At 36.0% G+C, this 11787-nt stretch overlaps 2 protein-coding genes across 5 annotated transcripts; one reads left to right on the top strand and one right to left on the bottom strand.

Annotated features, from left to right (window-relative positions):
• Positions 1-784: 784 nt before the first annotated feature.
• Positions 785-2944, bottom strand: LOC113730943 (epoxide hydrolase 1). Of its 2 annotated transcripts, none has more exons than XM_027255947.2 (4): positions 2484-2944; positions 1836-2003; positions 1431-1666; positions 785-1290 (listed from the first exon to the last, which is right to left on the bottom strand). In XM_027255947.2, exons 1-4 carry the CDS (start codon positions 2766-2768, stop codon positions 1044-1046), a joined length of 936 nt encoding a protein of 311 aa, XP_027111748.1. In that variant the 5' UTR covers positions 2769-2944; the 3' UTR covers positions 785-1043. The 2 variants fall into 2 exon arrangements, with proteins under 2 accessions (XP_027111748.1, XP_027111749.1); XM_027255948.2 differs by having other exon boundaries at positions 1488-1666; positions 2484-2896.
• A 2280-nt stretch (positions 2945-5224) lies between these two features.
• On the top strand, positions 5225-9466 carry LOC113730942 (protein RTF1 homolog). 3 transcript variants are annotated; one of them, XM_027255946.2, is made up of 3 exons: positions 5225-5363; positions 5491-5594; positions 7295-9466. In XM_027255946.2, exon 3 carries the CDS (start codon positions 7298-7300, stop codon positions 9191-9193), a length of 1896 nt encoding a protein of 631 aa, XP_027111747.1. In that variant the 5' UTR covers positions 5225-5363; positions 5491-5594; positions 7295-7297; the 3' UTR covers positions 9194-9466. The 3 variants fall into 3 exon arrangements, with proteins under 3 accessions (XP_027111747.1, XP_071935022.1, XP_027111746.1); XM_072078921.1 differs by having other exon boundaries at positions 5468-5594; XM_027255945.2 differs by lacking the exon at positions 5225-5363 and having other exon boundaries at positions 5401-5594.
• The last annotated feature ends 2321 nt before the right edge of the window (positions 9467-11787 follow it).

Below are 11787 nucleotides of genomic sequence, written 5' to 3'. Positions count from 1 at the left end.
TTTCTGCCCGCGGTAGGCCGCGGTAGGCAGAAGCAATGCAAGGACGCCAACTGTTTTTTGTGGGGACGCACAAAGACGGATAGCAAAAAGATGTACTGGGCACCGGATAAGGCCGGTTGTGCGTGAATGAAATAATGCAATACATTCTAAAATTACAATAAAAACCCTTTTAAAAATTTGTTTATCATTTAATGCCTAGTACTTAAAAAATATTTTGTAAACACTCCAGCCGAAATACAGATCCCAATGAAAGGGAAAGAGCGAAAAGTGAATGTAAAAAAAACGTAGAAAAAAGGCATGATAAGATAGACAAGATTGTTGTAATGGAAAATTGGTGACATTTTCAATGTTAGTTAGTGAATTTTATATATGTTAAATCAAATGTTGTGGTAGTTTTTTTTTTTTTAATTGAGTTTGATATTTGAAATAATTGAAACATAAATATAAAAAAAAAAAAGTTGGGAACTTAGGCATAATTAAAATAAAGGGAGATGTGCAATTTGGGTCCCCCATGTTTGGTTCATGAGTTAAATTGATTCCTGATATTTTGACCAAAATAAATATGGTCCCAATCTTTTTTTATTTTAGGGAAATTTAGGACAACTAAAAGAAACTACAATATCTAACGGTTAAAATCAAATTAAAATTAGTCAAAAGTTTTGAATTTGAATTTTTTGGGTTGTATGAGTCGGGGAGAAATCACTAGCTATATTACCCATAAAACTTTTGACAAATGAAAATCAACCATAGCATCATGTTGGACAAAAGCTAGAAAATGCCAAGCTTTGGTGAAATGGTAAGAAGTGCTTTTAAGTAGTAGTATCACAGAAATTGTGAATGATGCAGCATTACAGCAGAGAATCTCTCTCTATTATTTCAGAAATGTTACAGCATTACAAACTCCACCAATGTCATAGCACTGGGAAACTCCATCCACACATCTGGTTAAGAACTTTCAAATGTCCACTCTGAAGTGAAAGTAGTAGGGAACAGTCAAAAGTACATCAAATCTACTAGAGAGAGTTGTTTTTTTGGTGCCCGGGTCAACTATGCTGCTTGAGAAAGTTGAGTATCAGCTCATTCGCTTGATCAGGAAATTGTTCCTGAACAAAATGGGAACCTTCAGGTATGTATTTTGTCTCCAATTGAGGAACACACTCTTTTGCCTGTTCAGTTCTTATGAAGTCATTCATTCCTGGGAAGTTGATAACATAATCCTTTTCGCCCATTATCAATAGCGCTGGGACATCCACCTTCATTTCTGATATGTTGAACTCTTCGCTCAATGACCTATAACACAAACAAACCAGTTGGTTAGCAGGTTTAGAAGACTGAACAGTAACAAGAAAACTCCTAGTTTTAGAAACATGGCTGACTCAGTCAGTACAAAGCTAGTTGCATATTCAAGAGGAATTTGATTGATTGGGTACCTATAAGGTACTTTTAGTGCGGTGCGGAATCCAGATTTATCATAAAGACTGCCATACATTTCGAGATCTTTCTCCGTGAACCAAGAGGGCAAAGGCATAGATGAATCCACCAAGTCCATTATTTCCTGATTCTCCCCAGCAATTGGCAATTCACTTCTTGAGAACAGAATGTAGATTCTGCGAACAACTGTTTTAGGATCAAACCTGCCGAAATCTGCTTCAGCTCTTCCAGGTTCCTAGAATGAACAAGTTATTTTTTGTTAGAACCCACATTTTGAACTCGAAACCTGTATTCGAAATTCATGACTCCCTACTCCCACTCCAGCATAATTCCGCATCCAGAATTTACTTAACTCTGGTATGAATGCAAGAAGAAGGAAGAAAATAACAAAGAGAATTATGCACCTGCCATCTTGAAATATAGAAGCCTTCAGGGAGGTACTGCAGAAACAGTGGGGGTCCCAAAGGTGTGAAGGGTGCACCCAGTGTTACAACTCCTTCAACTTTCTCCGGATGGAGAAGGGCAAAAACTTGTGCTACGCGGACTCCAAAATCTTTGGCCACGAGAAAAACCTGCACATTGTGCGGAAAATTCGGAGAAGAATCTCAAAAGGTTTTAATTTCAGTGACAAAGGAATGATTTTGGCAGAGCATTCTTCATCTCTCTTCTTTTCTCTCATATACTGGTGCATCTTGGAAATGAGATTAAGAAATTTTACCCATCTGAACTCATATATCAAAGAGGAAAGACTTGAGACAGATTGGTAGTCCCAGTAGTCCATATAAAAGTATCAGAAACAACTTCAAAAAGATCCCCTTTGTTCATTTCTTGAACATTTTTCCAAAGAAAAGCAGGTGAACTTACAGATCAAATTCCGCATCTTAAGATTATTATTTCATGGAAATGAGTGAGGAAAAAAAGAAAATTTCTTGATCGATTAGATTCAGAGTTAATAAGCTTTCCCAATTATGCAAGAAAAGCACATTCACAACAGCTAACGGGAAAAGCAAAATGCTCTCACAGAAAGAGACAATTAGCAAAAGGGTATCAACCTTTGGAATGCCAAGACATTGAATCAGAGCGTGGAGGTCACTGACAAAGTCTAAGTAGTTGGCCTTCTCAGGAACAGGTGGGGGATCGGAAAATCCATATCCTCTGTAATCAGGTGCAAGGGCTCTAAAACCAGCGCTGGCCACCGCAACCATTTGGTGGCGCCAGGAGTACCAGATCTCTGGAAACCCATGACAGAACAACACTGTCTTAGGCCCATTTCCGATCTCAGCTACATGAAGCTTCAAGCCATTCACTTCAACAGACTTGTGCTCTATCTTCTCCATTTGACTAAGCGAAAGAAATGCAGACGATAAATGGCTCAAGGAAGAATCCAAAATCAAATGACTTCCAATATTTTGCTCTGATTTTCGCTTACGCACGGTTTCAATTTGAGTCTGTCATTAGTAGTAGTCGGTCAATTGTTGTCTGTGTCTAAAGATTTTCAGAATATTCGAATCTCATCTCTTTCTTGTTTGTCCATTCGATTTTATGGTACACCAAATTTAGGGATAATTTCAGAAATCTCCCCTGAGGTTTCTGACTATTTTCACTTAGTTCCCTTAAAGTTTTAAAAATTACACTTATCTCCCTCGATTTGACACTTTGGTAATCAAACCTTAAAATAAGGTAAAAAATTTAATGAATACCCTAAAATATCCTTATCTTATAAAGTTTAATTTATTCTTCTAAATAATTATAAAGTAATTCAATACAATTAGTTTAAAAAAAAAAAACAGAGTCTCAAGTTTTTCATACCAATATTTGTTATTTAATAATCAACTATAACAATAAATCTCTTGCTATAATAAGTTATTTTTTATACTGCTTTATTTAGAATAAAGGTTCTTTTTAAAATAGAGAAGAAAGTGTTATCTTGTGTTTTCTAAGTTTATGAACTAATTTTTTTTAATAAAAGTTTATGGATTAGTTTAGTGATGGAACTATCAAAGTTTGGTAGTGATTTTGGGCAATTTGTTTTTAATTATTGTTGATTTATTCTTGATTTTGATACAAAAAAAAGAGCTAAAAAATTTGAATGATATTAAAAGTCATCAAAAAAATTACTAATTTAACATTTGTTCTGAATAGATATTAGTGACAACATTGATAGTTCTTCTATATTTCTAATGAAATATAAGAGAAATAAGAAGGAAAACGGAAAAAAATTATAAAATCCATCTTTTATATAAACATGGCAACAAGAGAGTTCTATTAAAATATTAAGGTTAATATTGTCATTTTCAATGAATAAGGGAGGTAGATGTAATTTTTAAAACCATAAGAGAGCCACATGAAATTATCAAAAACCTCAGGGGATGTTTCTGAAATTATCCTCCAAATTTATGGTGCAAAAAGATAGCACGTGATCCCATTAAAGCTGTCTTGACATGATGCAGAACAGACAGCTGGTTTGTAAATTGTAGCTATGGAGAAAAGTTATTTTTGTAAGTTTAATTTTTAAGCAAATAAAAAATTTTCTTTAATCAGACTCATATTGATTTATCGATCAATTGCATAAAACTCGAGAATCAATTCCACAAATCTGTTGGCCTACAAACAGCTTCTGTTGCATCAGAAATTCAACAAGTGGTAGACTAATTAGACTCGTTAGTAGTAGTAGTAATCAAATCTTGAAATACAATGTGCCTATTTGTAACATTGTGCAACTTTGCTACGGGATTCTTGATCCCGTTGCAACAAATATTGGGTCAAAATACAGTTTGAACGTATTAAAATTTAAATTCACTAAATTTTAAGTGTTAAATTGAATTATCAAATAAAAATTAAGTCGCCATCTGTTGGCAACCATTTATATTCACCAATACACTTTTTTTTTTCTTTTACTTGCTTGAATTCATTTTTGAATAATAAAAAAAATGAAATAAGATCTTATTTTGGGCTAATCAGGTATAGAATACAGCCTAACTAGGGATAGCAATGGGGGCGGGTGCCCGCGGGTGCCCGCCCCGCGGGGGGCTCATGGGGCGGGGGGGGAATTTTTTCCCCCCGCTTAGAAACGGGGCGGGGGGCGGGGGTATACTCCCCCGCCCCGCCACCCGCAAAAAAAAAAAAAAAAAAAAAAAAAAAAAAAATATATATATATATATATATATATATATATATATATATATATATATATATATATAAATGACTATATATTATATGTAAGTTAATTAGTTATAAACTTATGATAATGATATTATTAGTTAGATGTATTATATAATGTATATTAGTTTATGTAATATAATTGATATTATCAATTATATGAATAATTATACATGTCTACTAATAGAATTTATTAATTAGTTATACTAAATTTACTAATACATTTATACTAAATTTCTAATTACACTTAATAGAATAACACTTTTTTCTCAAAAAAAAACACAAACACAATGATGAATTAGTGATTGCATTTGTACTAAAAGTGAAAATTTGACTATTTTAGTTATATTTATTTCATCATATTGGATTGTATTCAAATAACTTCTGTTTGATTGTTTTTATGAGTTTCAATTGTAAAATTACAATGAATAATAATTTGGTGATGTGTTGATATTTTAGTACTTGATTATTTATTAAAATTTAATTATAATAAAATTATATAATAAAATTTTATTAACCCCGCGGGTGCCCCCGCGGGTGCCCCCGCAAGGCGGGGCGGGGGCGGGGCGGGGCGGGGGGAGCGGGAGGCGGGGGACGGGGCGGGGGACGGGGGGAACTCCCCCGTCCCCCGCCCCAACCCCGCCCCGTTGCCATCCCTAAGCCTAACAGAGTAGAAGGGCCTGAGTTGGAGCCTAAACATCATGGCCTATGCAACACCGAGCTTCGTCCTACAAAAACCGAGATAAATGGGCCGATAGCAGCCCAGCAATAAGGTAATCAAATTCATCAAAATTAATGACTGGTGCGTCATTATATTCACCTGAAAAAGGGGTACTAATTAAAATATATATATACGGTTTCCTTTGATTGCCCTCAGCTCGATCCTCTTGATCTCAGCAGGATTTGTTCCTCTGCTATATTTAGCCGGAGGAGCCACCGACTCCGTCAGCCGACCGGACGACGAGACTCCGCTGTTTAATTCTATCGCTCTCTAACTCTCTCCGGTAAGCTTTCTCGCTGTAGCTATCTAATTCTGCCTTATTAGTTTTTAATTTATCAGCTAGTTTTTTCTTCTTCATTGCTCATGACGAAATAAAAGGAAAAGAAGAATGTAAAACTAGTGGAGTTCGATTCTAGGGCTGCTAGGCGCATACTTGCAGATCTATGTTTGAGTTGAAATTCGTGATGATATGTGGATACAGGTGTTATTTCTTGAGAATATAGTACTTCAAAAACTCTTCCTGTTTTGTGCTTTGAATTCTACGATGCCAGTTCTTGTTCGACCTATGGATAATTCTTTATTTTTCATGTTTGGCTTTAGACTTCTTTGCGGGAGCAATTTTCTTATTAGTGTTCAGCAGAAAAAAAGGGGAAACTCTGAGTTGCTGTACTTTGAGGATTAGGGAAAATCGTTTGACCGGCTTGATTGAGGTAGTTTTTATGGGTATATTGGATTTAAAAATGAAAATTAGTGTAATGTTTGTGTAAGAATGATACAAGTTAATGCATGTACAATGTGGTATGGACCCTAAAGTGACAGTACACTAGTTTTGGCTGGTAAAGTTAGACTGGCAAGGATTTACATAATGTAGTTGGATATGTAGTTGCTTGCGAAGTTGGTTTATGTGAATACAGTTTATGCTTCTATTCTGTTGAATTGACTTCACTTTGCCGCTTGTTGATGTTTGAGAAGATTGTATGACTACATTTTCTGGTTCTTGTATGTTTCGCTATTGATTTCAGAGTCCTGAATGATTCTTAATTTTGGCTAATAGAGTTGTGAGTTGATGTACCTGGTTTGGTTTTTCGGAGTTTGTATGGTACTAAAGCTACCCCAATTCTGAAACTTCTTTATCTAGCCTTTTAAGATTTTCCTCAGAAGCTTTACTTGTTGTTTCCGCCATTGCCAACGAATCAAACAGCTCTGAATACCACTTGTCAATCAATGAAGAAATTTGAAAAATTCAACCCAAAAATGGAAGGAAAAGGAATGATCAACAAAGGAAGGAAAAGAAGGGAAGTTTCTTGCAGAGAAAGGAATATCTCCTTGTCGCTAGCAAAATTTTAAAAGTAAGATTGCAACTGATCCCCAATGCAGGAGCAATGCTATTTATCTAACAAACTAAAAGGGAAACAACAAACTTGCTGAGCTGGAAGAATTCTATAAAAAAACCTAACTGAGTTCAAAACGACCCTGGGCTGAACTAAGCGACACCACAATAAAACTACTTATTATACTACTAGAATAAATAAACGACACCGTTCCAATAATGACTTAGCTAATCACTGCTGAACCAATTAATGAACTGAATTTACATGACGCAAAACTTAGATTTGTGGCATCTGTCACCATTGTTCAATGTGATGCACTTGTTGGACATCGTGTCAGCATAGGTCCTAATTATTGAATTGGTGAAAGATACTGCAAAAGATGGAGTTTGCACGTTTTACGATTGATCACTTATGCAATGTTATAACTTGTATGATGAAACCATCTTTATGTTTAACAATGACATCCGCTAGGCATTCTGGCTTCCGCGTCCCTTTTCATCATCTTTTTCTGGAAATTGTTTTCATTGTGAGAGGTGCTTATCTAGTTTTGGGACTCATTGAGAAACTCATTCGTTTGTCCATCTTCCTCTGAATTGATTGTGAAAGATTTAACTTATTGAATACAAAAAAAAAATGCATCCTAATTTTGCAGACGATGGCTGAGGAAGAAGAATTAGACGACTTGTTGCTAGAGGCAGCTGGGAGAACAGGTGAAAGTGAGAGAAGACGACGCAAGGTTCCATACTCTGATGATGAGAGTGACTCAAAAGATGATGACTATGATGATGATCATGCTTATTCAAACAGAAAACCCTCTGGTTCACAAGTCCCTCTCAAGAAAAGGTTGGACCCCTTGGAAAGGGATGAGGATGATAGTAATCATGAAGAAGATGGTTATCATGAAGGTGACAGTGATGACGATTCTGTTGGGAGTGACCTCTACAAGGATGAAGATGATAGGAAAAAGCTTGCACAGATGTCGGAACTTCAAAGGGAAATGATTTTAGCAGATCGTGCATCAACAAGAAGTGATAGAGAAATGCACGAAAAATTTGCAAAAAAAAGAAAAGGGAGCCCCACTCAAACTCATTCTCGTGCTGTGCGCTCATCAACTAGATTTGCTGACAGGGCAGCTGCCAAAGATGACGCGCTGAATGAGATACGAGCAAAGCGAATGAGGCAGCAGGATCCAGAGGCTCATCGGAAACTTAGGGATGCAACTAGAGATGGCTCTGGAAGCCGTGGTTACTCACCTGTCAAGCGTAGACCCTTTACTGCAGCAACTATAGGTAGCCCTACCCGGAGTGGAAGCGCTTCACATAGTGATGAGGAAGAGTCTACTGGTGATGGTGGAATGGCTGATAGTGATGACGACAAGACATCAGCTGAATCAAAGTGGCCAACCTATGAGGATATAAAGGAAATTACCATTCGAAGATCTAAATTAGCAAAGTGGTTTATGGAACCTTTTTTTGAGGATTTGATTGTTGGTTGTTTTGTAAGGGTTGGAATTGGGAAGAATAGATATGGTCCAATCTACAGACTCTGTGTTGTCCGCAATGTTGATGGCTCAGACCCAGATCGCCTGTACAAGCTTGATAACAAGACCACATATAAGTATCTAAATGTTGTTTGGGGAAATGAAAACTCTGCTGCTAGGTGGCAGATGGCCATGATTTCAGACTCTCCACCTGCCAAGGAGGAATATGACCAATGGGTTAGGGAAGTAGAGCGCAGTGGTGGCCGCATGCCAAGCAAACTGGAGGTATTGGAAAAGAAGGAGGCCATTCAGAAGACAAATTCATTTGTTTACTCTGCAGAAACTGTCAAGCAGATGTTGCAGGAGAAAAAGTCTGCCACATGGAGACCGCTGAATGTTGCAGCTGAGAAGGATCGTTTGAGGACAGAGATGGAAGTGGCAAAGATTAACAATGATGAACTAGAGGTGGAGAGGATCAAGGCCAGACTGCAGGAATTGGAGGCATCTCGGCAAGCCCATGAGATGGACAAAAAAGCTATTAGGTTGGCAGAGATGAACAGAAAGAACAGGGTTGAAAACTTCAAGAATGCATCAGGATTGAAACCGGTCAATGCGGGTCTGAAAGCTGGTGAAGCTGGGTATGATCCCTTCTCAAGGAGATGGACCAGGTCAAGAAATTATTATGTCAAAAACCCCATTGATGGAGAAGCAGCTGCAGCAGATGGTGAAGCTACTGCAGCCTCAGCAGTTGATAACCGTAATGGCACAGCTGTAGTTTCCACTGAGATGGGAAAGGCAGCTACAGCTGCAGCGGATGATGGGAAGTTGGTAGATACAAGTGCTCCTGTAGATCAAGGAAGAGAGTCGAACATGCTGCATGGTTTTAAACTTGAAATTAACTTGGATCCACTTGAAAATTTTGGTGGGGCCAAAGGAGCGCAAGCAGGGTTCATGGCTCGGAAGCAGAGAATAGAAGCAACTGTTGGTTGTAGAGTTCCAGAAAATGATGGGAGGAGACATGTTTTAACCTTGACTGTCAGCGACTACAAGAGAAGAATGGGATTGCTTTGAAGTTTGATGCTGCATTTTAGGGATATAGGGTTCCAGAAAATGATGAGGAGACATTCTTTAACTTTGACTGTCAGCGACTATAAGAGAAGAATGGGGTTGCTTTGAAGTTTGATGCTACACTTTCAGGTTCAGGCTTTCCTTATTATTGTAGTTTTGAGTGACACATTATATTTAATTATGACTAATGCGGTTGTATTGATTAAGGTCTTTCTTCTTGATCATGGGCTTTTATGAGTGATGAATGGTGAATTTAATTCGAAACTTTGATATGTATATCGGATTTCCTTCACAATCTTTGTGGGAAAATGCCTACATTGGTTTTCTTTTACGGAACAGTTCCTTTTTGTGCCGTGTTGGGTAGCTGCAGCAGCATATCTTCGTACCACTGGCTGGACTATAGTCTCTATGGTTAACCTGAAACATTGGAGGACACGGATTCGATTATGCATAGTTATGAAATTCGTCCACATTCATTTATCCTCTAAAATTTGGAGAACTTTGAATTTCGTAGCCAAATAAAGATGACATGCGCCGTCAACCGTTCCAATTTTCTGTTCTTCCGGTGGCTGAGGCTTGCGAGTCTTAGCTCCGTCACTTTTGTTGCATGTAACTTCTACTTGCATGATGTACCGTAAATTTTATATTAGCTTTGTCTGCATAGGCCATGACTGCTTTGCCCTGTGGAAGAAACCTTGCAGAACATAAAACAATGTGCACTTGCAGGATTTTTGCATAAAAAACAAAAGAAAAGGGGAACATGCCAACTTTCATCTCTAAACTTTGGGCCGTGAATGTATTTTGCTATCAAATTTTCTAGTATAACACATTTAGGATCCGAACTACCAATTTTTATACCAATTTCATCCTCGAACAGAAAATTAATCGATTTGAACGAAAATTGAAGTAGGGAGAGTGAAGATATCCATTTTATTTTGCTGATTTTAAGTCATGCAACGCTTTTAACTTAGCAGGTTCATGTCCATTGCATCCCCAATTTCTATTCAAATTGAGAAAGTTTGAATGATAATGTATCCATGGCTCAAATTTTAGAAATTGAAACTAACCATTTTCAAAGAAAATTACCTGGTTTCAAGTTTTGCGAGAAAGGTATAGAGGATTGGTTATAGTCACTGAAGTTGGTAAATAATAAGCAAATAATGAGTTATAGAAAATGCTTCGGAATGGCGACAATCATTTGTCGTGTCATTGACTTGTTATTGTACTTCTTAATACAACAACTACGGCAAATACAAGCTGCCCCAAGTTTAGAGGACAACTTGGCGCACAAAGTTAAATATATTCTGTCGAGTAAGTCTTTTAAATATATTCTGTCAGTGTTCAAAAAAAAAAAATATTTTAAATATATATATATAAATCATCAGTCTTTTATATATTTTACATTAGTAAGTTTAGATTACATGTATCTCATTCTGCTTGTGAGCAAATTGCCCCGCTACTCACTGAATTCTTAGAATAATAGGGTTTTGGTCATTTAATTTTAAAAGTATGTATTTATCCATTAAATTATTAACAATATAAAATTTGAATCATTCTACCTATTTTCACAATTCAGTGTGTTGGATCTAAGAACTTGCACGAGTCACGAGATGCAACCAAGTTGGTAGTTCGGAAAGTACAGAAGTTAACTATTGTATGAATATGTATTTTTCTACTAAACTATTGTGTGAATATGTTTTTATTCATTAAACTATTGTGCACGTCCTTAGATCTAATAGACTTAATGGTAAAAATAGACGAAATGATCCAAAATTTATATTTTTAATAATTTAGTGGGTAAATATATATTTTTAAAAGTTGAGTGATCAAAACTTGCTATCCACAAAGTGTGGTGGGTATTCGAAAAATTTATAATTTTACCTCTATCATTCTCGAATTGGATCAACTCCCCTAAACTTTCTAATTTTTCCCCATGCTAAAATAATCAACCTAACTCATAAATTGAATTTCATCGTGTCATTGAGGTGTACATAGCAATGAAATGAAAAGAGAAGTACGCCTTCAATCCAATCAATGATTTGCTAATTTGTCAATTTGAACATATATTTGAGAACATCTTTGGTCACAAATCATAATTCTTATTTATTTAGCTATAACTCTTTAACCATTTATCCTGTATGCCTGAACAACAGAAGGCATACTGCCACTATCAGCTTAACTCAGTGTGATATATAATATATATATATATATATATATATATATATATATATATATATATACATATATACGTGCACTTTACAATTAAAGAGAAAAACATATTTATGATGTAATTAAAGTGTCATATTTTTCATTTTGAAATGTTCCAAAATATTTGTCATGTTGAAAAAGTCTAAATACATTTTTGTCTTTATTTTCAATATAACCCTTTTTTCTAATCATACACAGGCTAACATTTAAATTTAAAATTTAAATTTATGAAGGTAAAATTATTAAAAAACGTACAAATAATACAATAAAATCATTATTTTAAAAAGTTGAATTTCTTAAATATGGTTAAATAATTGGGACGGAGAGAGTGTATATTTTTTGCAACCACTCCAAGTAAGTTGTCATGGACTCGGAGCATGCACCACGCC

Source organism: Coffea arabica, chromosome 2e (assembly GCF_036785885.1).
Source record: "Coffea arabica cultivar ET-39 chromosome 2e, Coffea Arabica ET-39 HiFi, whole genome shotgun sequence".
In the NCBI taxonomy this organism is placed as follows: Eukaryota; Viridiplantae; Streptophyta; class Magnoliopsida; order Gentianales; family Rubiaceae; genus Coffea; species Coffea arabica.
Note: the sequence above shows the minus strand (reverse complement) of the source record. Positions and strands in the feature narration are given on the sequence as shown.